Source organism: Carassius auratus, unplaced genomic scaffold, assembly GCF_003368295.1.
Source record: "Carassius auratus strain Wakin unplaced genomic scaffold, ASM336829v1 scaf_tig00002644, whole genome shotgun sequence".
Taxonomy (NCBI): Eukaryota; Metazoa; Chordata; class Actinopteri; order Cypriniformes; family Cyprinidae; genus Carassius; species Carassius auratus.
The window spans coordinates 40,408-67,810 of NW_020523470.1; the positions used below are offsets into that span (position 1 = coordinate 40,408).

General features: G+C 35.6%; 1 protein-coding gene and 1 long non-coding RNA gene across 2 annotated transcripts; both read left to right on the top strand.

Moving 5' to 3' along the window:
* Positions 1-410: 410 nt before the first annotated feature.
* Positions 411-10,732, top strand: LOC113069997 (inositol polyphosphate multikinase-like). Its single transcript, XM_026243140.1, has 6 exons — positions 411-791; positions 1,776-1,861; positions 2,391-2,484; positions 7,244-7,416; positions 8,938-9,019; positions 9,583-10,732. The coding sequence occupies exons 1-6, from the start codon at positions 638-640 to the stop codon at positions 10,077-10,079; spliced, it is 1,086 nt and encodes a 361-aa protein (XP_026098925.1). The 5' UTR covers positions 411-637; the 3' UTR covers positions 10,080-10,732.
* A 1,997-nt stretch (positions 10,733-12,729) lies between these two features.
* Positions 12,730-23,082, top strand: LOC113069992 (uncharacterized). The gene is made up of 3 exons (XR_003279843.1): positions 12,730-12,875; positions 22,581-22,648; positions 22,764-23,082. It is a non-coding gene; the product is annotated as an uncharacterized LOC113069992 (long non-coding RNA).
* Positions 23,083-27,403: the final 4,321 nt, after the last annotated feature.

The window sequence follows — 27,403 nt, forward strand, 5'->3', positions numbered from 1 at the left end:
AGAACCATTTCTGTCAGACGCTTCCGATTTGAGAACCGGTGAGCTGATCATACTGCATCAACATCAACATCAGAAAGTGGGTTAAAATAAATCTATAAAATTTTTTCAAAAAGATGAATGTACCTTATCTGTGTATTTTGTTAAATTGTAGATTCTGTTAGATTATAGGCCAAAGGGGTTTACAGGGAAGTTGGACAATAATTAAGACTCTATGTTTATTAGGAATAAGGGATGATTCATGAAATACCTGTGCTGTCGTTCGTTCACAAATTAAGTTTGTAGTAAATAGAACATGAAAACGAGTAGAGCAGCTGAACTTGGATTGGTGGAACGCGTGTTCACGTCACAAGAGACGCGTCGCGCACGAATGCCATCTCTGATTGGTAAACTCTGTGTTCACGTCACGAACCATCCCCGAACCACGCGTCGCGCTCTAGTGTAGATTTAAACTACGGACACATATGCGAGTAAATGAACAAAACATTCGAGGCTCCAGAAGCGCAGCTGCTCAGAAGAAAGAGACATTTCGAGTTTTAATGAACACGTTTATGTTCTTTTAGAATAACTGTCAGATATGGAAAATGATTAACAGAAGTTTTGCCAGCTTCCGTCAAACTTGGATAAGTTGAAGTTGAACATGTCTGCAGATGGTCAGATCATGGACTCATCATCTCGAACGCTGGAAAAACTGGAAAATAAAAATAATAAGAACGGGTCAGTAAAGCAGGTGGATGGATGCGTGCCCTTTTCTCATCAAGTGGCTGGACATAAATGCGGAATCAATAACACTGGTCAGTTCTTCTTAATCTCTTCATTGAATCTTCCTTTTTTATTTTAAGAAAACCTTATGTTTACAGTGACAGTGGGATATTTATATTAAATGGAATTTAAAAGGAATAATGAAGGAATGTTAATCGTTTGAACTATTGTGTGTACCATACTGTTTGGATTGGATTAGGATGAACACCTATCAAAAAGTTTATACAGGACATATTTCTTCCATAATCTGTTAACCAATCCTAAAGAGATCACTAAATCATATCAGAATGAAATGGCATCCTACTGGATAAACTGAACTTTCTAATTTAGAGTCTTTTGTAGAATTATTCTGGAATAATGTTGGGATAAAAAGAGAATCTCAGTGTGATCTATAGGAAATATAAAATCCTAAAAGATTTTCTTTAATTGACTTTCCTAATCCTATATATGAAACTTTATCCTTTGCAATATGATATGAATCTTTACACATTTCTTCAGTACATTTTAATGAGAGCAAATTCAGTTGTCTGCTGTGGAGGTCTTTCACTGGGGTTTTTTTCTAACAGGCTTGCAAGGTTGAGTTGGGCAATATATCATGTAAGAGAACTAATTATAGTTTATTAAAGGGTCAGAGGATTTGTCACTTGTTTAACATGGAATAAATGTATTAATTTGCTTCTGCCAACAGTCAGATGACATCATTTCCTCTGTTGTAGTAACTCTTATGTGTCATGGGGATTTTCTGAATGAATGAGATGTGAGCTGTTATCTGATGGACTTTCAGATTGTCAGCAGTCAGTGCTTTGTCTTTTCTTGTGTTAAAGGAATAGTTCACCCTCAGATTCAGTATTAACTACCCTCATGAAGTTTCAAACTGGCTTATTTTCTCGTTAGAAAAACATTTCTCAAATGTTTTCCTGGCTTTCATAAAAGCTTTCCCACTCAAAATATCCACAGTTGTCATGATGATGAAGTGTTAGCAGGTTTTCAGTGTTTGCGTCTCTGGAATTGCACAGGTGTTCTGCAGCATCCTGATGGAACGATCCTGAAACAGCTACAAGCTCCTCCGAGAGGCCCGCGAGAGATGAACTTCTACACACAGGTAACTAAGAAGAATCCACATCACTGTAAGCAGTACAGAATATATACAGCGGTAGTCTTCACATGCAAATAATGTCAGAGGGACAAACATCTAAACCATAAAAACTAAAAACAACTGCAAGCCAAAATAACTTAACTGTAAATTTCCATTTAAATGAATGAATTACAATGTCTTTCACTCTTTACACTACTACTATTCCTTTAGCTACTTTTATTCACTAAGGATGCATTAAATTGACCAAAAGTGGCAGTGAAGCCATTTCTAACATTATAAAACAAAATATTTCTATTTTAAATAAATGCTGTTCTTTTGAACTTTCCATTCATAAAAGGACCCCTAAAAAAATGATTCCAGTTTCCAAAAAAAATAAGTAAAACAACTGTTTTCAATTAATATTAACTCCTTGTTTTCGATAAAAATTCACTCTTTGAGAGTGTCAAAATGAAAGAGTATACCCAGCTAATAAAAATATGTTCTAAGAATGTTATGAAAACATTATTTGAATGTATTTTTTTTCACATGTTTGCAGGTATTTGCTAAGGACTGTACAGATAAAAGGCTATTGGATTTGCAACAACATCTTCCCAAGTTTTATGGCACATGGATGCCACGAGAGTCACATGGTGAGATAGAACAACAACCCAGTAAACAAATTATGTTCTATGCTTTGCTAATTAAATCTTTTTTGCTTTTTAGATGCGCATTTTGAATGTAAAAAAAAAAACATTCAAAATGCGCATCTAAAAAACAAAAAAGATTATTTAAACAAACAAACAACAACAAAAAAATGTTCCATGAACTATTTAAGAACCTTATTACAAACCAGATAACCTTGAACTCAAGCTTTCTCTTAGCGTTATTGGAAGACTGTTATTTCATAAATCTGAGAGAACATTACTAGCTAAGGAAACCCAGTATTGATCATATATGGATAGTGAATTTGAAACAACATCTGCAAACCATTTTACTTCCATAATCTTATGGATTTAAGAATAAAACAGGATATTCATCAGGGGTGGAGTGTGCTGTTACATTCTGATAAGATTACAAAGGCAAAGATTTGACACTATTTGAAATAATATGCACAATAAGACCAAGATGATTGATGAGGAAAGTAAATAAGGTCAGATGCGATTCAATGACATATTTTGTCAGTCCTGGTTGTACTCCGCAATCATGTTCATTAAAACTGTTCATTTAGCAGTCCAGTTTGAAGGTCGTTCACTCTAGTTAGTGTTATCTGTGTTTGATGAGTTTAGGGGGTAACTAATAAGTTAATAATTGCTAGATGGTTTGGTATGTGGTGTGGGATGTCATCCAGCAGTGGTATGTTCTTTGGAAGCTCATAAAGATGCTTATGTAATCATATTTTGTGCCTCATTATGGGAGTTGCCATGTGTCCAAAGTACATGCGCTTTGTGGGTGATGTGTTTGTTTAGTCTGTGTATAGTCTATGTACTTTAAAGGAGTGTTCAGTTGATCAGTATTGGACTTTACACTGCCGTTCTGTCTGCTCTCTTGTGTTTGTGTGTGACCATCCCGGTAATGACACGCCATAAATCATTGTGTCAGCCGACAGTACTGAGAAAGAACTTGTCAGAAATAACTGACTGGTCATCGAGGCGTATCTGTTGACATATTGTCATTTCGCCTCTAAAACATCTCTAGCTTCAGTGTTTAAAATCATTCATGAATTCATCACTGCTTTTTAAAGATGTTTTATTGTTAGACTGAAGAGTAACGTTTATTTTCTGAAGATGCAGTCAGGCATGTAGGTTATATTTCTTGCCCTGCAAACATTTTCACTAGCCCAACCTCAAAGGAATACTCAACATTTTTTATATTAATTTACTTTTTAAAATGTTCCTTAATATAATATCTAATATAAAATATTATATTTCTCAAAAGTTGGAGTCAATACAATTATTATTCTAAACTAAGTTAATACTTAATAATAGAAAAATGACAGTAAAAACCTTTAAGGTACAACTTGTAAGATATTTGCAGTAGAATATACAAAAACCACTAGGCTAGTGTTATATATTTTGTCCAGCTGATTACTAAAAATATCTCTGATGTTTTCAACTACTTGTAAATCATGAGATAATTCCCATTCTAAACAGTGACACGGGGGCCGTGCAGTCGCCTGCCGATGACGTTAGTTACCCTTTGTTACCGCCTTTACTGACTTAGAAACCACATGACAACAGTGTTGTGGACAAATGCGGAAGTAGCTTCGCGACAAACTTCAACTAGAAAGAGATGCCGATCTCTCTTGTGTTTTACTCGTTTTCACGCCAAACACGGGGCATCGCGTCTGATCCATAGTCTGATCGAGTCTTTGCATTGACTTTGTATGCAGTCTACTTGCGCAAATCGATGAACTCGCGTTAAATCCATGATTTATCTTTCCGTCTGATTGATGGCCTTCAGCAGTTGGGTAGATACAAATCCCATCATTCCACGCTCCTTCTTAGCGTCATCAAACCACGCGATTGTTATTGTTTTGGTAGTTCGCCGTCTCGTGGCAGGTCCTACAACCTGTACCTTTAACAGTGTAACAAACAAACAAAAAATCTATTTCAAATAAATGTTGTTCTTTTTAATTTTTTATTCATCAAATTATTCTGGCAAGTAAATAAATAGATAAATCACTGTTTACATAAAATTGATCAGTACAACAAAATTCAGATCTATCATCACAGGAATAAATTAAATTGTTATATATATATATATATATATATATATATATATATATATATATATATATATATATATATATATATACAGTTGTTTTAAAATGTAAAATTTCAAAAGAGACTATATATTGAATATATATATTTTCTCTGCTTTTATAGAGAAAATGTAATGTTTTTCTAATCCATTGGGAATCATATTTTTCAAATAAAACCAAGGTAACACTCATTTTACAAACAGCACACAGTGAAAAAATACAACATAAATAAATAAATAAATAAAGCTAGGTTTATGCATTTATGCGACTGCATAAAGCCAGCATAATTTGAAATCACGTTTAAAGTTTAAAGCCTTCAATTAACATGGGCCGAACGTCACTCAGAGAACACGCGATCATGTTGGATAAAAATAATGTACATACTTCACAAGATCTCACAGCTGGATTCGACTAAGTTTGCAAGATTTGTGAAATTAAATATAGTCATTCAAAGATTTGTTTTAATGAAATAAATGTGTATTTGCTTATATTGCTAATAATAAAAAAACAATCGTTATAATACTTTTTGTATACATTAATTCCAGTGCTTTAAGTGAGCCGGTATGCACAGGTACTCAGTACCGCCACTTCCAAATATAGCTCTTGAGTGTACCACCACCGCTTTTAGTGTACTGGTACGTTCATTTGGACCTCTTTTTTAATAGACGTTTTAATCCTTTGCCTTCACTGCCGCTTTTCAGGGCGCCCTTCACAATGCACGCTTCCTAATTCTTCCTAGTTCAGAGTATGGAGCGTGAATCATTTGAAGCAGTTTGGGAGTTCGTAGCAGGATCGCGAATCATTTGAGTCAGTTCGGAGCAGCTTCGCGGATCATTTGAATCAGTTCGAGAAATCGGAGCGGGTTCGCGAATCATTTGAGTCAGTTTGGGAGTTCGGAGCGGGTTCGCGAATCATTTGAGTGAGTTCGGGAGTTCGGAGCGGGTTCGCGAATCATTGAGTCAGTTAGGGGATCGCAAATCATTTGAATCAGTTCGGGAGTTCGGAGCGGGATCCCGAATCATTTGAGTAAGTTCGGGAGTTCGGAGCGGGTTCGCGAATCATTGAGTCAGTTTGGGGATCGCAAATCATTTGAATCAGTTCGGGAGTTCGGAGCGGGATCCCGAATCATTTGAGTGAGTTCGGGAGTTCGGAGCGGGTTCGCGAATCATTGAGTCAGTTAGGGGATCGCAAATCATTTGAATCAGTTCGGGAGTTCGGAGCGGGATCCCGAATCATTTGAGTAAGTTCGGGAGTTCGGAGCGGGTTCGCGAATCATTGAGTCAGTTTGGGGATCGCAAATCATTTGAATCAATTCGGGAGTTCGGAGCGGCTTCGCGGATCATTTGAATCAATTCGAAAGTTCGTATCGGGTTGGCGAATCATTTGAGTCAGTTCGGGAGTTCAAAGCGGGTTCGCGAATCATTTGAGTCAGTTTGGGGATCGCGAATCATTTGAATCAGTTCGGGAGTTCGGACTTCGGAGTGAGATCGCGAATCATTTGAGTCAGTTTGGGGAACGCGAAAGAAAGTCGAAGTTTGAATGCAGTAATGTAGTAGCTCTTTCTAAGGGTATTTTTTCAAAATCCTTTTGCACATTTTATATATGTTCAGTAGTTCTTTCTAGCTCAAGCAAATCCACAAACTAATAAAATGATTTATTATTAAGGTTGCCTGTTGACTGCTGTATATAAAAGCCCTTCAATATAGTTGTTGTTAAGAAAATATTTTTTTTTGTGTGGCTATATTAGAGTACCGGCATCTCTTTTGGGCCACTTAAAGCACTGATTAATTCCTTTGTTTAACCTTTCTATCAGATTACTAGACAGACTTCTATCCATATTAAATAGAACTGTTAACAACGACAGTAAATGAGAGAGAGTGTGAGCACTGTGTGCGCTCAGGTGCTGCCTTACTTAGCGCCATCAAAATAAAAGTCCCACCTCAAACACATTTGCCAAGCAGAAAAACGTATAGGCCTTGGCGATATATCGGTGTTATATCTGAACACCAACTTTAGTAGATGTAGAAACACGATCCACCACATCTCGATTTCCCTATTTGAACAGCTTTTAGCCCAGCAGATGAAGCAAATTTATTCATAATGACTTCACTCAGCCAGGTTTCATTGAAGAGCAGTGTAGCAGTTTGAAAAGACCTTGTTGGTGTGGGCGAGAAGTTGTTAATCCGTTTTGTTGAAAAGGGAATGGACATTTGCGAGATTAATTTTTGTGAGCGCAGTTCAAAACCAGAGCACTGGAGCGTTTCCTTCTGCGTCTGTAAGTGCATTTGAACAACAAAGCTGTACCTTTGACTAGAATGTCCAGCAAAACGTTTGAATAAACAAAAAACTGAAAAAAAGTTTCTGGGATGTATTCCTTAATGTTAAGGAATTTGTTCTTATAGAAGAAGAATGAAAAAAAAAAAAAAAAAAACAGAACAAACAAACAGAAACATCAGAAGAATTGCGTCTTGGCTGCCATTTGCGGCACCATCTTGTTGACTAAAGATCAATAGTGTTTTAAACCAATTGTTTAATTGCAAGGCATAAAAATGTTCCCAAAAAATTATTATTATGTATTTCTGTCATTTGGGTCCACAAAAACTGTAGTGTGAAAGTACTCTCAGAACTCTTCTCTCCTTTTTTCTCAGAGCTGTATCTGAAACTGGAGGATGTTACGCGGAGGTTCTTACGACCCTGCATCATGGATGTGAAGATCGGGAGGAGAAGTTATGACCCGTTTGCATCAAAAGAAAAACGTGAAGAGCAGATTAGCAAGTATCCTCTGATGGAAGAGATCGGGTTCCTGTTATTGGGCATGAGGGTGAGGTATTCTCATTATATTCTCATATAATGAGAATATGTTATTCCATATTCTCATTATGCAGGATCTCCTGTTTTTCTGCTGTTTTATCTCTGTATCCTCCTCTAGTTATCTGATTTTTTAAATACAAACTGTGAGGCTTCATAAAGACAAATATGAAGCTTCAGATCACCCAAGTGAAGGCCTCTGAAGGTTCGGTGTCAGTGCTGCACAACAGAAATCCCCGTATGCTGTCTTGTAAGGCTTGATCAATATTCAAAGCTTATCCGGACACTTAGTTAATTACCTCTGAGGAATACTGATAAGACATTTGATGATAAGATTGTGATGAAACCAGCGCTCAGTGCACACACTCCTCTGCTTTTGCTTTCTACACCTCATCTGCACTGGCTGTGAAGAAGGTCACAGGAGAAGAGACAGATCAAATTAATTCAGAATCGTCTGGTTCTGATGCACTTATCACTGAATTATAGGTGTTATAATACAAATTTGCTTGAATAGACAGCACTTGTATCTTTCTAGGAAGATTGTCCTTGCCGCTGTTGCTAATAATCTTTGTAAAACCACTTTTGAAAAAATATTTATTCCTAAAAGTTCTATAAAAATAAATACTTCATTAAAAATGTCATATTTGGGGGCCATAGGCATCAAAACTTGGAAAAGCCCTGACCTGGTTAATCACGATGTTTCTAATGGCCAGTAGGTGTTGCCAGCTTTAACATCCATGCCCTGTTAATCTGAAACTAAATATGATAAATATTATCAATTATAAATTACAGCTGAAAGGAGATTTTGCAATGATGTCACACTGAATAGCTCCGCCCAACATGAAATCCTGCTCTACACAGCTTTAATCAAACATGTTCTGATTGACTGCAGCCTTTTTCTTACAGTAAAGAGAGACAGTACTCTCAGGATTAATAAGACAATCAAATTATTAGGATAAAGAAATTACATATGCATTTTACTATTGATGTTTTTTGCAGCCTTATAAGTTCCACTAGGTGTGATGCCTCCATCTCTCTTCCGGTTCAGTGTTTCCATCCTCCAGCCTCTCAGTAAATCATCTTCTCTCTCTGCTTTCTGCGTGTTCTTGTTTCTTTGCACCTAATTGGTTTCAGTGTCTCAAGGTTGGGAAGTATTTGCCAGCTACTGTCACCCTCCCCTTCCTCTCCCCTCTCTCTCTGTTACTTGTTTCTGTTTGTTTCATTTGTTTTGTAGTGTGGAAGGATCCGTTCAGGGAGACTCATCACAGTTTTAAGTCTGAATGCATGCCAGTCTCTCCAGAGCTGTTCTAAACCCAGTGAGATGCCTATGTAGAAAGCATTTTAAGGCCTCACAGGCACAATGAAGATTGGACTGTTTGACCTAATATCTGTCTGTGCGGTGTATTTAGCTAAAGCTCATTTCTAGACTTCAAGGCAGGCCTGTTGTTTTGAAACCGAGCTTCTTTTATGTTTCTCTTTATTGCAGGGCTTGTGATGGATCTCCTCTGATCTTTTTCTCGTCTTCTCACCTCAGGTGTACCAGATCCACTCAGACAGTTACATCACTCATGACCAGTTCTATGGGCGCAGTCTCAGAAAGGACACTTTAAAAAATGGTCTGACTCCAACTTTATTATTATTATTATTACTTTAATGTTATGTGTATGGAATTGCTTTCTTTTTCTTTCTTTCTTTCTTTTCTTCCTTTGTTGTTGCTGTGTTTTTAATTGTGATTTCCAGGCTTTGAAACAATCAAACAACAACAATAATAATTCTTATTATTATGCACAGGGATCTAACCATTTTATTTATTTATTTTAAATGTAATCATTATTTAAATAGTGATTTCCAGGTTTGGAGAGCAAGTAAACAAAGAAACAACAACAACAAATAATAATAATAATAATATATTTTTTATTATTAATATAATAATAATAATTATTATTATATATTTTTAATTGTATAACATTTTAATTTTTATTGTGGTTTTATATTGGGGTTTCTTCTTTAGTTCTTCTTTTATCCAGATAGATAAATAAATAGATAGAAAGATAGATTGATAGATTTTACACATTATTAGAATTGGTAAAAATGTGAACTATGTTTATAATAATGCTAAAGATGAAATAGTGGTTCACGTTGATCATGAAGTCGAATCTGTGAATTTTTATTCCCTTAGGCCTGAGCAGATTCTTCCACAATGGTCAAGAACTACAGAGGCATGCAGTTTCTCTCATCATCTCCAAAGTCCGCCGCATTCTCCGCTGGTTTGAGAGCCAGACCCAGCTGCATTTCTACGCCAGCTCTCTGCTGCTGGTGTATGAGGGCTCTCCTCACACAATCAATACATCCAAACACAAGCCAGCTGATCCAGCAACAGGACATCAGCAGGGGGAGCCACAGAGCAAGGCTTTGAGCTTTCAGAGCAGTTTAACACACAGTCATCCGTACTGCCACAACATTGAGGGGAACACCAACGGAAAACATGGAGCAAGTGAAGAAAAGAAAGCAAAGGAAATTGGAATGGGGGATAAGAAGCAGTTTGGACAGGAGGAGGCAGTGGAGGTGAAGATGATCGATTTTGCTCATGTATTTCAAAGCGACAGTCCGGATGAGAGCTACATGTACGGACTCAGGAACCTTCTCTCAACTTTAGAACAAATACTGAAGGACTGACATCTGTCCATCTCTCTCTTCACTGGTTGGATGTTTCTGACCGTTGTTTTAAAGCCAGTGCAGATCATTTCACACACATACACAAACATTGCCAATGCCTTAATTTGGACGATAGTTTTGTAATATATTTATAGGGATAATTTTCTTAATCTTTTGAGATAAAAGGGTTCATTGTATTATGAAAACATACTGTAACTTTCATAACTTAAGACTCTGGATAAGAAAGGCTGTCACTGTTTGCTGTCAACAACTAAACATTTACTAAAAATAGGTACTGTAGAACTCAGGGAAAAATAATCTTAAATTATGATATGATAAAGCAGTTCATCTGTGCTGTCAAGACACGTACAATGTAAGTTACTGATGTCACATAATGACTCCACTTCTGATGCAACTATTGATGTTTTTATTCAAAAAAATGCGCTTTGATTCCAAAGTAAATTATTGTTAGATTTATTTTTAACATTTATATTTACCTTATCACTGTCAAAAATGTCCACATTGGTGTGAATTTTAGAAAAGTAATGTATTTTATTTGTATGAATATTTAAAAATAAATTTGGCTGATTTAAATCTGTAAAAACAATGCATTCAAATTATATTATATTGAATTACATTAGTAAATTTATTTAAGAACTGTAATTGTCTGAAAATAAGAAACGTTTTCCAAGAACATGCTCAGTGTTTTTTTTTTAATAAATGTAGTTATACAATGAATGCATGCATGCATTCTTTCTTTCTTCCTGTCTTTATTTCTGTCTTTCTTTTTTTTTTCTTCTTTTTTTACATCACTTACATTTAAAAAAAAAAAAAAAAAAAAAAAAATTATGAACAAAACAGAATTAGCAATGAGCAGTCATTAAAGGAATAGTTCACCCAAAAATGAAAATTTGCGGAAACTTTACTCAAACGTAGGCCATCCAAGATGCAGATGAGTTTGTTTCTTCATCAGAACAGATTTAGAGAAATGTAGCATTACATCGCTTGGTCACCAATGGATCCTCTGCAGTGAATGGGTGCCGTCAAAATGAGAGTCCAAACAGCTGATAAAAACCTTACAATAATCCACACGATACCAGTTCTCATCAAGCCAAAAGCTGCAAGTTTGTAATGAACAAATTCATCAAGACATTTTAAACTTCAAATCACTGCTTCCTGTTCCTTCACCTTTATGTATGACATTAAATATACAGAATTCATAATAAAATTAAGTGTTAAAAATGTCGCTCTGATTTTATACTGCTAACATTCTTTGTTGGAAAGATCCAACTAAGTTAATTGTAATAGCATTTTAAAGCTATACTTTTCCTTTGACATTTTACCCTAAATGTCTCAAATCTCAGAACATAATGTGTGTAAAATGTCTAATGGACTAGAAATGTCTGTGAAGCATAAAATGTTCAACCGAGAGAGCCCTTGATTGTTCTCTTATGCTTTAAAAGTTATAAGAGCACTCCTCTCCTGTGATAATATGGATAAATTTAGCATTGCTGAAAGCTTCAGATTCTTCACTGACTTACAGTTCTCCCTAATGGTTGCTTTGTGTTTTCATCTCTCCCATAAAAGTTTGTTATTATCCATGAACTATCTCTCACATGAGCAACAAGAAACACTTTCCACCAAATGGCTCTTATAATTAGAGACTGGACAAAACAAATTTTGCGATGTTCTACAGTTTAATATAGACAAATCACAATGAGAAAACGGAAAAACAAAAAACAATTACTTTAATTCTTGGTAACACTTTAGAAAAAGGTCCAATTAGTTGATGTTAGTTAACTACTTTAGTTAACATGAACTACGCAAAAACAATCCTTCAGCATTTATTAATCTTGGTTAATGTTAATTTCAAGATTTACTAATGCATTATTCAAATCAAAAGTTGTGCTCGTTAGTTAATGCAGTGTGAATTAGCATGAACTACCAATGAATAACTGTATTTCCATTAACTAACATTAACAAAGATTAATAAATACAGTAATAAATGTATTGTTCATTGTTTGTTCATGTTAATTAATAAATTAACCAATGGAACCTTATTCTAAACTGTTACCTAATTCTTTTCTGAAGCTTAAAGACTTCTTAATTTATGCAAATTAAGTGCAAAAAAAGCAGATTTCTTTTTAATACTTGATCAAGCAAGTCAAGACGGAGACATCACAGCATAATAATCAAGTTGTTTTAAAATAGATTAAAACAGACAAATGAATGTAAATTAAATTTCATGTGGATAAGCACACAGTTATTGCACTGCTGTCCTGCTGTGTTTCTTCATTTACACTTTCACTGTCATTCAATCCTCCTTCTCTTCTTTAAACTGCAGGGATTTTCCATTATTCCTAATTTGAATGTAATTTGATATATAATTGGAAGCTCAGAAGCAATTTCCCATCAAATGCCTCAGAAAAGCTCAGCTCTGAGGTGTCTATTAAAAACACAAAAATGGAATTTATTGGGTTAAGATCTTTTTTTTTTTTTTTGCATTTGCCAGTGTCTTTTGATCTCTTTATTTTAAGCATGTATGCATGTGTAAATCGGAAAACATTTCATATGCTTTCTCACAGCTCTGAATTAGTAAATCATACATGACATACATATTTGATATTTATATTTCTTGTCTGTCTTTCTGTGTGTGCGTTTCCTCGCATGTTCATGTGGTGGCGCTGTGGCTCCTGTTTGGCCGCATTGATTGAAAGACTGGAAATGGAGAGAAACGCAGAACTTAATCCATTGGCATCAGATCCTGGCAAGAAACTCAGTGGAAAACGAAAAGCACTCCATGATATATGTAGCAGGGTACGTGATGTGCTTGTTATATTGCTTTCTATGTGTTGTTCTGAAAGAGCTCTTGATTATTTTGCTTTGGGATCCATGCTTCTCCTTTACAACACTTTTGAGAGTTTGTTTGAGATGAACTTGAGACAAGACAGAAAAAAAAACGCTGTTTTATTTGCACACTTCTGTGCTGGACCCCTTTCTTCAGTATTGTGTGTTGGTATGTCCATTGATCATGCTGGAAGCATTTAAATGTGATTTGTTGAAGTGAATCAATATATGGCGGGATCGAGATGGAGGGAAGGAGGAAAAGAGAGAAACTAATTAAAAGTGGAATTGATTCTTTATTAAAATGACAAGCTTTATCTCATAGTGCTCAAACATGTGCATCCAAATCATTTATTTCATGAATCGAAGCAATATCATAATCATAATTCATTCTGATCTTTCGCCCCTCTGTTTACAGTTCAAAATGTTTGTACAGTTGAGCATGATGCATTTTATTGAAGCGATTATGATTGACTATGCCCCATCCTAGACATTGCCCCTCATAGATATTTCTGCTAACAGCATGTTTAAAATGTGCTCTTAAAGTGGTCAATATTAAAGGAACACTCTACTTTTTTGAAAATAGGCAAATTTTCCAAGTCCCCTAGAGTTAAACAGTTGAGTTTTACCGTTTTTGAATCCATTCAGCTGATCTCCTTGTCTGGAGGTTACACTTTTAGCTTAGCTTAGCACAGATCATTGAATCTGATTAGACGGTTAGCTTCTCACTCAAACCAAAGAATTTCAGTATTTTTCCTATTTAAAAAAATGACTCTTCTGTAGTTAGATTGTGTACTAAGATGGAAAATGAAAATTTGCAATTTTCTAGGCCGATATAGCTAGGAACTATACTCTTATTCCGGCAAGGAATGATCAAGGAACTTTGCTGCCGTACCATGGGTGCAGCAGGCGTAGTGATATTATGCAGCACCTGAAATTAGTCTGAGCTAGGTAACTTCTAATAAGCCTACAGTATTTTTAGGTTGTACTATCATTGCCCCTGCTGCACCCATGGTTCGGTAGCAAAGTTCCTTGATTATTAGAAAATCACAACTTTCCATTTTCCATCGGTCTCGGTACATGATGTAACTACAGAAGAGTCAAGCTTTAAATAGGAAAAATATAGAAACTCTTTGGTCATTTTTGAGCTAAATATTTATGGTCTAGTCAGATACAATCATCTATGCTAAGCTAAGCTAAAAGTGCTATCGCCAGAGCTGGATATTTGCTGAATGGATTAGAAAACGGTAAAACTCAACTGTTTAACTCTAGGGGAGTTGGAAAATTAGTCTATTTTCAAAAAATGGAGTGTTCATTTAAATGGATATTCCCTCGTGGGCTGGAATGAAGTGTGACATTGCAAAGCATTTATCAGATGTTTTTTTTTTTTTAAAGAAATTGTTCAATTACACTGACATGATTTGGTTTGCCGTCTCCACACTTTAATCAAGGCAAATACCACAAACCTAAAAAGAAAAGCCTTATTTGATAGTGATTACTGATATTACAAGATTAGTTTAAGTGAATTACGGCTGGGTAGGCTATCGATATACATTCCCCAATGCAATGCACTTCTGATTAATTTAAGTAGTGCTATAGGCCTACAAATAGTATTTCAGGATGTAATTTTCGCTTCTATTTTGGGAAAAATAATATATTAAACTATTACTTGCGGTAATAAGAACTTGTTATTGATTTAAACTGACGGATTCAACTGACTTTTCTATTTTTTTTGTCTTTTTGAAGGAAAAAACAAAAACAAATAAAAACAGCTGTTCATTAATTGATTCTGATCCATGATATGAATGCATTAAAAACTCGGGCATCATTGCATGCTTTCTCAGTACTAAAGTATTTTCTTGCTGTTATTTCACAGGAAACTCTGGGCTTATTTAACAATAAAATATGACTTATTTAAATAATGATAGCCTTGTTAAGATATAGAGTGATTAGGCTATAAGTGTTATAAATCAACAGTTAAAACCAGCATAAGTTGGAAGCGGTTTTAGCTGTCTGGCTAAACTGGTGTTCAGTTGGTCAGCTGGTCTCCTGCCTTGAGCAGCTATAGAAGTGGTCCAAACCCTTCTAAAACCAACCGCAAACCAACAATGACCAGGCTGGAAGACCAGCTCTAGCCAGCCAACAATATTAGGCTGTTAAAGTTAACAGCTTACTAGGTACTGTAGGCTTTATGAGCTGAAGCATTACATAGTCTAATTAATTTTATTAATTTTAAACATGTATAGTGATGAAAACTAAAATATTAAATGCCATGGATTAATATTTACTGAGTAATCCACTATTTTCTAGAGGGGGGTCAAAATGCGAGTTTCAAAACCTAATTACAGGGGGGTAAAAATTACTTCATAAAAATGGCAGCATCATAATGTTATTTTTAGATAGAGGTTGGTAAATCTGTTGGCTTCAGTAATCTTCGTTGCATTATGTGTCTGTAACTCAATAATTATTAAAGATATCTTAATGCCATTTTAGATTCTAATTCTTAATAAACTTTTCTTTTGGAATCCTCATTTTCAAGGTCCTACATCGTTCAGTCACAGAGTTATGGGCATCTCAATGAGGCTCCATTTTCAGATTGTTGAAAATTACCTATTTTCAGTGGTTGAAAAACAAATTTTGGTCACTTTGTTTACAGCTGATATTAACTGTATTTAAAGCAGAATGTCTGAAGAATATGTAATGTTCACATATACAAATGCATTTTTTTTCTTCAAAATTTGGGTGTCTGTGTAACTCAAGTTATATAAAGTTATCATCAATATGATTTTAGATTCTGGTTCTTATGAAACTTTTCTTTTGGAATTTTCATTTTGAAGACATTAAACTATGGTTTTATCCTGCAGCTCTATGTCCAAATTGCTGTATCCTACCATTTTCTCACCAAATGTGGTTTTGTTTTTTTATCATCACTGCTGACCATGCTAATAATAAGAGTAACCCAGGGTTTAGGAATGTTCAGTGTGACACATCAGTATATGAATAACCAGGATTAATTGTTAAATCTAGGTAGAGTATGAACAGTGATATTCAAATACTGCATGTTTGAACTCTTGGTAGATAAGATGAACAACATTCCTGCTTACAAATATTCCAGAAACTGATTTAAAATGATAGAATCTTTTGAATAGACTACTGAGAGAAAGGTAATGTGCCTCAACGTGACCATTAGAGGGCATTTTTAGCACTCCAACAGGAATGTTTTGTGCATATTGTTTTGATAGACAGAAACAAGATGCATTCCTAGTTTCAACATTACTTATTCTCCAGACAATCTGTTTTATATACAAAAAGTATCAGCTGTATTCAAAGTGACAAACATTTGGTTTTCAACCACTAAATGTAGGTAGTATTTATTTGGCATTCTGGACACAGAGCCTCATTGAGATGCTCGTAACTCTGAGACTGAACAATGTAGGACCTTGAAAATGAGGATTCCAAAAGAAAAGTTTATTAAGAACTAGAATCCAAAATCGTATTGCAGTATCTTTAACACTTCTTGAGTTATAGGCATGCAAACTTAAAAAAAAAAAAAAAAAAAAGATTTATGGCTCTCAGAGAGGTATATGTTCAATGCAGTTTTTTTGACAGAAGTAAACGAGAAATATCTCTAGTTTAAAACAATATTTGTTCTTCAGACTTTCCTCTTTTTTAAAGAAAAAAAGTATCATATTTATGCAAATTGACCCACCTTTGGTTTTTGACCATTGAAAATGTGTACGTTTAACCAATTTGCTCCTAGAGCCATATTGAAATTATCAATATCTCTGGAACTGAATCAAATAGGGACTTAAAAATTGAACATACCAAAAGGAAAGTTTAAGACCCATCTAAAAGGACATTAAGAGATATATATATATATATATATATATATTAATACTTCTTTAGATACAGGCATGCAAACTTTGGAGAAAAAACGTGAAAAGTGCAGTTTCCCCATATTTGAATGGATACCATTGGCACATAATGCAACAAAGATTCCAAGATTGCAATCTCTGTGTAAAAATAACATTATGATGCTGACATCTTTCTGAATCATTTTGACCCCCCTCTACAAAATAGTGGATTACTCAGTCAATATTTATCCTTGATATTTAATATTTAACATTCATCTGTATACATGCCTGTCAATCTTCAGAAAAAAAATATTATCAAAATCAAAAATATGAGATGGGGAATGTTTTTACATGAATCCTGTTTAAATCTATCTATACAAAGGTTTTCTTAAAGGAACACTCCACCGTTTTTTGAAATAGGGCTTATTCACATTATTTCCTACATTTAGATAGGTGGGCAAATGCATTTTTGTGTCAGTGCATGCATTGTTTTAGTTTGACTGGGTCGGCGTTAGCTTAGCTTAGCACAATGAATGGAATCCTTTGTTGCCAGCTAGCATGGCCTGAGTAAAAGTGATCAAAAAAATAAAAAAACCCCACCTAATTACTTCTTGTGGACTGCGTATTCACAACGAGTGCGAATAGCGATCCAGATTAACACTAGGCGATTTCCTAGGCAGATATTGACTTGGGACTATATTATGGGGAAGCACAGGCGAAGCACTGCTGCTTAGGCGAAGCACTGCTACTTCGGGGCAGAGAATCACGCAACACATGAAATCCCACGACTTCCGTCAACATACCGGCGTGAATAGTAGCTGCCTGCCTGGCTATTTTCCTTACAGTACACGAATGGCGATGAACATGGCTGATTTTGAGAGAGACGAAGAGGGTGACTTCTCAGACAGTCAAGAACCAGAACCATACCTATTTGAACCAGAGTTTACAGAAGACGAGCTGCGTGCTTTGGAAATAGAACGACAGTAGGAGACTGCGGTCAAGCCAGCCGCACTTCAGAAAAACACCGTCAAGCCAGCCGCGAGTGAAATTTATATGCGCGTGTATTAGTTGCGATCGCTCAACAGCCTGAGGACGTGAGGATGAGAGCCAACATGAACTGGTGGTGTGAATGTGGGGGAATATGCCAATCTATGCCGACGGAAATAGAGTGTCTGTGCTGTAGAGAGTGGGACATGTTTTTGCCATTGATGACCAGGCTCAACACGTCAGATCAAGATGAGCGTGCCCGAAGTTGTGTCACATCTACAGAGGATTCACGGCGCTGATCCATTCTGCAGTACTCGATTTTTTTTCCGGTGTGACAAAGTGAACTGGAAAAAACGCCCCACGCCGAATGGACCAAATGGACAGCTGTCCACAGAGTAAGTGATTATTTTAATCATGACGCATGTATAGATCGACCCATATTATACCTGTATTCACATAGAGTTGATGTTTTCATGTGTTGCGTGATATCTCTGCGCCGAAGTAGCAGTGCTTCGCCTGTGCTTCCCCATAATATAGTCCCAAGTCAATATCTGCCTAGGAAATCGCCTAGTGTTAATCTGGATCGCTATTTGTACTCGTTGTGAATACGCAGGCCACAAGAAGTAATTAGGTGGGTTTTTTTTATTTTTTGATCACTTTTACTCAGGCCATGCTAGCTGGCAACAAAGGATTCCATTCATTGTGCTAAGCTAAGCTAACGCCGACCCAGTCAAACTAAAACAATGCATGCACTGACACAAAAATGCATTTGCCCACCTATCTAAATGTAGGAAATAATGTGAATAAGCCCTATTTCAAAAAACGGTGGAGTGTTCCTTTAAGTGTCATATAGCAATGTTAAGGTAGGACTCTTACTATTAGTGAAGGGCCAGTTCCACTTTATCTTCAGAGAATATCTTGCTGAATGTTCTTGTTTTATGACTCGGACAAACCTTTACTACTATGCTGCTGTGTAGTGCACTTAAAAATACAAATTCTACACCATTTGGATATCCTAACGGAATATATTTTCATTCTGCTGAGCAGTAGGTGCACTCTCACAAAACCAGGCTTTTAAATGGGTGATAACTGCACATGCTGAGGTCTGCAATGCTCTAAAGGCGTTACTATTAGTTGTACCTTGAATGAAACCAAAGGAAAAGTTTCTTAATGCGTCTTCTTAACAGTCTTATGGATGTCTGATGTTTGGTTCTTTGGAATGATATTTGTAGGTTTGATAAACGTAGAGAGGTTCATGGCCAGTGCTTGGTGTGGTGGTGAAGTCTCAGGGCTGGTAACCAGATCATTGTTGGTTTGATTCATTGAAACAGTGATTCATTAGTTATGACCACGCGGCCTTGAGCAAGAGAGTTAACCTCAGTTAACCTCCAATGTAATAGGTTTATGGTGCAGTTCAATGGAAATGTCACGTCAAAGGCTTGTAAATAAAATCCATAGGGACTGTGAAAGGTGGCATATTAGAGCTGTTTTGTGGTATTTTGTATCTTTGAAAGACTAATCTTTTTCAAATGATATGAATGTTGTTCTAAGGTTGAATAACATTAGCTCTCATTGAAAGGCCTGTATTCTGTTGCGGTTGAAATCAAATGAAATAATATTCATGTGAATCTTTGTTCTGCTTTTTTTCTTTAGAGAAACTCTTGAACCTTAACATGCCGTACTAATATAATTCACTGGCCTGTTTTATTTCCAAGAACATTCTTGACGTTTCCAGCAGTGTTTGATTTCTTACTGAAGTCTCACCAGTTGGCTCTATATTATAGCTACAGCAGAAAAGCTGTAGAATGTATTTATTTTGTTCATAGGCTGCATCTATCCACCTTTTTCCTCTCATAAAATGGCCGTGGTCATTTGTAAATTTTATCGGTCTGGCTTCCGGTCTCATCCGTGTCAGAACCGCTCGTTTTGCAGCTTGATATTGAAAAATTGGTGTGTCTTACCATATTATTTGAATGTGTTGTCTTAATTATGAACACACTGGTTTATAATGCAAACAGTTTTACCATTTGCTGCACGTTGTTATTCTTCTCCTTATTTCCCTATAGCGTCTAATGAACGGGAAGTCTTGCCCATAGGCGTACTTCTGCGTTGAAGAAAAGGGTGGATTAGCAAATTACATTATTGCTCCCAAGGACAAACATAAACAACAACAAAAAAGGTCAAAGATGTCAGTCAATTCAACAAGAGCATTGTGAGTGACTCAGACTTCTGCGGATTGAGATGCCACTCAGGATTGTAAAACATGAAGGCTTAATGGATTTTACATATGAAGGCGATTTTATGGTTATTATAATGAAAGAGTCAGGACAAGGGTAAAAATGAACAAAACAAAATGCAGGCATTTCTTTTTTCTAGCTCATACATGACAATAATGAGGAAGACCAAGGTAAGCAAAGAAAAGATAAGGAAGCATCGGAAATGAAATAGTCGCTCTGCTGTTCTATCTTTCTTAGTAACTGAGGTCAAGGTGTCAGAACAGGAGGAGAAACACTTATGCTCTCAAATACAGGAGAAGCTATTTAAACTGAGTGAATAGTTGTTGATTCTGTTTGCAGTAAGTGTAAATAGAAACAAATAGAATCTTAAACAGAACTGATTGGGGAAAATTATTGAAGCTCTTTTGTTCGTATAGTTCAAGCAGGCATTTGTGCTTATTAAAGGGATAGTTCACCTTTCAGTTGCTTCTCCCCTTTGACTTCCCTAGTATTGAAAAAAAAAACACTATACATCTCAATGGGAAACAGCAACTGAAGGAGAATACATCGTAATGCCAGTAGGTGGCGACAAGTGATTCTTTGTCTCTACGAGTCATTGAATAATTGATTCAAATTATTCATTCACTGATTTATTTAGAATTTGTATTTATTTATGAGTAAGTCATTCGCTCAACCAATTTTTTTTTTTTTTTTTTTTTTACAAATAGTGATTCAATCTGGAATTTTTACATGCTCAAACATGCTACACTTACTAAGTGTTACACTTACTAAGTGTTAAAGCATGCTATTAATACCTTGAAAAAGGAAGTTGTTGTAACTCATTCATACAATGCCCATCTGCCACAAACTTCACATGTTTTATAAGAGACCTGGCCAATATTCAGTTATAATTATAGTGCCACCATATGGCAGCTGGAAATGACTCGTTTCACACTAACTCAAACATGCAATTTCTGATCTGCCCTAAACTTCACGTTTGATAGGTTCCTGGCCTTAACACATCTAAGGAACCTTGGTGTCATTCTGGACTCTGAACTTTGCTTAACTAAGCAAATTAATACAGTTGTCAAGAACAGTTTTTATCAGTTACGGTTCATCTCTTAATGACCCAGAGAAAGTCATTCATGATTTTATTAACTCCCGCCTTGACTACTGTAATTCATTATATTTTGGTCTTCCTCAGTCATCCATTGCTCCCTTTTTTTTTTTTATTGGATTTTATCTATATTCCATTGTTTTACTGTATCATCTGTTTTGTTTATTTTATGTTTACCTTTGACTTAGTTCAGCACTTTGTCAGCTTTGCTGTGATAAATGTGCTATATACTTGACTTACTTACTAAGTAAGGCCAATATTCAGTTATAATCATACTGCCACCTGCTAGCAACAGGAAATGACTCGTTTTACACCAACTTAAACATGCAATGTCTGATCTGCCCTGAACTTCACAAGTTTGGTAAGAGTCCTGGGCTGAAGACATCTACATGGCAGTATTCAGTTATAATCATAGTGCCACCTGTTGGCAGCAGGGAAATTGGCAGATATAAATGACTTTGATATATTCCTCCTATATTTACTTTTAAAGAGTATTGCCCACTGTTCACTGTTTTCCTATGGCCACTGAGTGGTGGTAAGCCAAGGTGCGAGGTGCCTTTCATCGCTGCTTGCAGATTTAAGACATGTATTATTTAAAACAACTTGGAGTACTGTGGTGTTTTTTTTTTCTGATTCAAAGTAAAACTAAAGGGTCCACAGAATAAGGATACTCTAATGATCATATTATTCCAACATGTTTCTGTATTGTTTTAAGATCAACAGGTTCACTATAAAATTCATTTGCTCATTTCTACAGAGCAGCTTTGTTTAGGTGTGAGTCAGACATCATTCTAGAATATGTGAGTGTGTGAGGGGTTTGTAAAGCAGCTCTTATCAGTGAACAGACCAAGAGCATGAAGACTGAATTAAAGAGCAGAAACACATGCTCCAGGCTCAAGTACAGCACACACAGTGGCTCTTATGTCCTCAATGTTCTCTATTAATATTTCATTTAGAAAAAAAAAAAGAAATTCTAATTATTAATGCCATGCCCAAACAATTCATCAAGTGTCTCTTTGAATTTTTCAGTTTCTGTGTATAAGGGCATTGCCAGGTTCTGAAATTAACTTGGATAAAACAACTTTTTTTAAAATAAAATAAATATTTAATATTTTTGACACTTTTCAATTTTCTTTTCAATTAAGTATTATATTTATGTCCCTTTGACAGCTGAAATATTTTGGTTTTGACAATAGCAATTTTTGGCAACACTCAAATATGAGATTATCAGTCTCTGTCTTGACAAAAACATGAAGACGTATTTAGTTTTTTTTAGAGGAATAAATATTTTATTATAATATTTCCACTTAAGTAAAATTCCAGAAGATGTAGCAACATTTTTTTCTCTTATATCAGTGATGAATAGTGTTATTCCAGTAATTTGATGTTAACCATGCATTGCTTCAGTCCCTGATAATGTTATCAACTATTGCTGATACTTAACTTAGTTTTTGTACTTTCCAAACCAATTCTGACTTACAAATACATTTTTGTTTTTGTTCAGTAAAATTCTTAAAGGACATTCAGAAGCAATATACTGTTTAACATTCCTGCCAGCCCACCAAAAATAAGGTAAAAAAAAAAAAAAAAACATATCAAACAATAACAAGGTCAGATTCATTCACCATGACCGCAGGAGTACAGCAAAGGAGATGAAATCTATTTGTCTATTAATTGACATTTGCAGGAAGATTCCAGGACACTTTAAATGGGAAATGGATTGGAGCGAGAGAGAGAGAGAGAGAGAGAGGAAAGACAGGATAGAGAGAGACAACTGGACCTGCTGTATCTGATGAGTTGATCTGTCATGAAGCGTTGGGCTTGTAGGATTTAATGCATGTGAAAGGTTCTGACATCTTTCATCTTGGATCCACATGAAGTAGAACAGACTTTTTTCTTCTCATTGACAGGGCTGGAGAAGTGGAGTTTCACTGGACCTCTGTGGCTCCATCTGCTGAAATATTCATCTTTAGTAGTAATTGAGAGGCAGAAAGGGAGAACAAAACAAGAGGAAGAAATCTGAAGTACTGAATCCTCTTGCAGCAATTCGGTTTCTCACAAGAATGCCACAGTATTTTTATGTATTTATTTATATAGTATAAGACACGCATCATTAGACAACTGCCTGCTTGTTCCCTGTACAAAATCCAACATTTAATTTGTCACACATGGCTATTTTAAAGGTTGATTGAACCATCTAATGTAGAAAAATTTGAGATTCCAAACGATTCATAATTTTACATAGTGACAATGTTGATGGTGAAGGTTCAACTCGGTTTGCTCTCTGGTTGGCAGTTCTGCCAAACCATTTTAGATTGAACTATTCCATCTAGCTTATATGGCTATCAAAGCAAGTCTAGATTTGATTTAAGGATTAAAAATGTGAAACTGTGTATATTTAATTCACCTTTTGAATCAAAGGACAAATCATCCAATTAATATTTATGATGTTTTATAAAAATAAAAAAAAACAGTGGATCATTGGCATTAATTTTCCTTTAACTTGAGTTTGTTCAGTTCAACTACTAACTGATTAACAGTTTAGAATTTAGTTTTTCTTTAGCCATGCAGAATTTTGTCTTTCTTTTTTTCTGACTTTTTCTTAGAATTCTGAATTTAAATCACACAATTCTGATTTTATATCTTCAGGTCTGACTTTCTTCTTCTTCTTTCAGAAGTCTTAGTTTACACATCAGACTTTTCTTTGGCACATCTCACAGTTATTTTTATTTTATTTTATTTTTTTGTTTCTGACTCTTCTGGATTAGATTTTTCATCTCAGAATCAGTTATTTATATCCGTCTTTACATTGAATTCTGAATTGTAAGATGAAGACTGTTGTGGAAACAATAAGCTTTCATACGATGCAGCTTGTGTTTATGATGTGTTAACTCTAAATATCTAGAGAAGTGTGTGTGCTAAAAGGGTTATTGCTAATGAGACCTTCAGATTTGCAGTGACATTCAGAACACATCCGTGCACTCATGCTACCCACTTAACACACATGATGACCTTTTCTATAGGTGCTGGAGATTATTATCGGTCATTTTTTTTTTTTTTTTTTTGGTTGTTTGTGCCAGTGACATTGTCTGTGTTTCAGAAAAATCAATGACCTAGATGTCACTGATGTGATATACACCAACAGTTTTCTGTTGAAGAGTATTATAGAGAATTTAAAGCGGTCCTATTATACTAGTATTTTGGGAGTGTACTAGTCTAGAACAGGCTCTCATACTAGGTTTTTGAAAATATTTTACATTATTACAACACCTCTCTCTCCAGTCTGGCACGAACGCCTCGAATAGTTCCTGTATCAAATTAACTTTTCAAGTTATGAAATTTTGTTAAATTGCTGTTACGTTTTTAGGCAATTTTAGGTTTTATGGTTTGGTTCTGTATAAATGAAATTCTTTTGTCATGGCACACAGGAACTGTCTTGTTGTTATAAGAATCATTATGAAACATTAACTGTGCAGTGGAAACATGGCTTTCAGTGGTCATATGCAACAAAGATAAGAGCATTCACAATTTAGTATGCAAAAAGGTGTACATTTCCCAATGAAGGCATTACTATTGATTAGAATATTTTTTCTAAGTCTGAAGTTTACAAATAATAAAATTGATTAGGTTGAATTAGTGTTTAAGTGGTTCAGGCTGAATTAATTGCAAAAGTTTAATTCTTGCAACTGCAGGAATAGAACAGTTTACCAGAATTATTGAAAATATAAAAAAACAACTCAAATGTAATTACATTTTTTTTTGTGCTTTAATAAACTTTGTTTCAATATATTCTAATATTTTGATAAATTAATTTACAAAATATAATAAATAGAATAGAAAAATAAATAGAAAAAATCTATTTAATCCACCAATTATTGTAGCTCATTTTAGGCTTTTTAAAGCTTAAACTGATGCATGGTCACAGATGTATAATATTTAGAAACATTCAATCACATGGGTCCTTGGCTACAAAAATAAAAATTAAAAAAATTATAATTTTAGATCAATTTCTCTGCACGTTTCTATAGCAGCAGGTCAGACTCAATAGCAATAGCACCTGTTTCAATTGACTTCGGCTTTAAGTCACGACATGATACGACATGACACTTTCACAAGTGTATTTGTGGGTAAATTACAGAATTCAGCTTCTCTTGTGACTTTCCTTACAGATCCGTAATTCAAGGACATAAAATTATATTCAGGTAAGAGTGACAGCATGAATTGAAGCTGTTGAACATGCTCTAGAGATGCAGTTTATGTCATGATGACCTAACCCACCGGCGGAGACCCATAACCCTTCCCTCTGATCGTGTCAACACAGGATGGGCTCACATTTCGTAAGTGGCTCAGAATGCAGGTGTCATGATGGCACTGAAAGCAAACGAGGCTGTAAGTTACACAGACATTTACACAGATGCAACGGATCCCCTGCTAAAGATGACAAGGGCAGGAGGCTTTCACTTGTCTTTTACTGCAGCCAATAAACTTAAGCATAAAATTGTCAGACCTCAGGGTGTCATACTTAACGCAGAGGAACATGAGAGATGTTGGAACCAATTCAATCAGCTGAGGATTTTATGATACTTTTAAAAGCTGTTAAGAGATGCTGAAGGAAGCGGCAGCTGTACATTTGGATATGTGTTAGTTTGAGTAAAAGGTAGAGGACATATATTGTGCATTACTTTGTTGTGGACTAATAAAAGTTAAAGAGCCCCATGGAGAAAATTACGTTTTTAATGTTATTTCCATGTGCAACTTCATCAGTCAACACACTTTAGTTTAGGGACCCATTCTCATTATTAACTAGTTGCCTATTATTAACATATTGACTGTTTATTAGTACTTACGGAGCACATATTCTGCACGACCAGATTCTACATTTATAATCCTACCCAAAATATTAATTTGGCTCTTAATATTCAGCAAATTAGGAGTTTGAGCAAAAGTCATAGTTAATGGTTTGTTGATAGTAAGAATTGGACTTTAAATAAAGTGTGACCAAGGTTTCTATTTACAATGTGTGTTTGCAGTGTAGCCAATCACAGTCACATTTGTTGATTTCTTGAATGCAGTGGCCAATCAGAGGCATTTAATTCAGCCAGAAATTCAGAATCCACTCACAGCTGAAATGCTGGAGTTTTTGTTACAGGGCAGACTCAGTTCTGCAAGCTTTCGAATCATAAGTGTTGAGACTTATGAGTAAAGAAAAGATACATTAACGTTTAACCCAAAAATTAAAATTAGTGTGAGATTTCTTTTGATTATTTATATTATGTGTAAATTGTTATACAAGTAGGATAATCTGTTTGGTTTATGTATGTGACGTGAATGACAGGTTGGCGCGAGGACATGCGCAGTAGTTGTCAAGTGAAACGGGGCATCCGTGCCGCGGGGAGTGTGTCAAGGGAGAAAAGTCTGTAATGCGAGCTGCGAGTTAAAATTCAATCCTGAGCTCTGTCAAATAAAAGACCGTAAATTTCCAGTTTATGTGTATGCCTACATTATTTCGACGGACCCATTCTCAAGAGACGGAAGTTTCCTCCTATGGTCAACAGCAACTCTTACATTAGCTTTCGTTTTACTCTATAATAAAACGTGCCGGGAGGTGAATAAAGGTCACTAACTTCCGTTATTTGTCAAACGTGGAAGCCTTTCCAGCAGATGACGCAGGACGCATGCACAATGCGTGCTCCTCTAACTCCTCCTGAGTTTGTTTATAGGAGCAAAGAAAGCAAAGTTTCTTTACTTTAGCAAAGGAATACCAGTCTCCTCTTGGTTTATATCGAAATCCTTTAACATTTTTCTTTCCAAATCCTCAGTTTGTACTCCTCGGTCAATCTGTGACTGGCGTTTTGTTTTGTACTCTCTCCACATTCGTCAATTATCACGTAATGCCGACGTAGGCTACTACGACCTATCAAGGGGCAAGGAACTCGACCGGAAGTTGAAGTCGGGTGGGGGCTGCCATCTTGTAGCAGAACTTCACTTGCGTTAGCATTCCCATTGACTCCCATTCATTTTGGCGTCACTTTGACAGCGAATAACTTTACATCTGAGGCGTTTAAAGACTCTGTTTGTCCATTATTTATTTCTAAAGATACACCACAATGTATAAAGGGCTCCATTACCTTCTATGTTACATTATGGCCCCGTATAAACAGTTTTTGTAAAAAATAGGCTAACGATTGCGTCATAACCACTCGGCTCTCTGTCGCATTACCGTACAGACAGGAGGAGAAGCTCGCAGGCAATTAACTTAATATGGCTTACTGGCGTTACATTTTAAAATACTATACAAAATAATTAATCAGAATACTTACTCCTGCT

Bases quoted from the DNA above. Each gene is read 5' to 3' on its own strand.
- LOC113069997 (XM_026243140.1), top strand. From the start codon at position 638: ATGTCTGCAGATGGTCAGATCATGGACTCATCATCTCGAACGCTGGAA. The intron at 792-1,775 runs GTCAGTTCTTCT...GGAATTGCACAG, and splicing joins ATGCGGAATCAATAACACTG to GTGTTCTGCAGCATCCTGAT. The intron at 2,485-7,243 runs GTGAGATAGAAC...CTTTTTTCTCAG, and splicing joins GATGCCACGAGAGTCACATG to AGCTGTATCTGAAACTGGAG.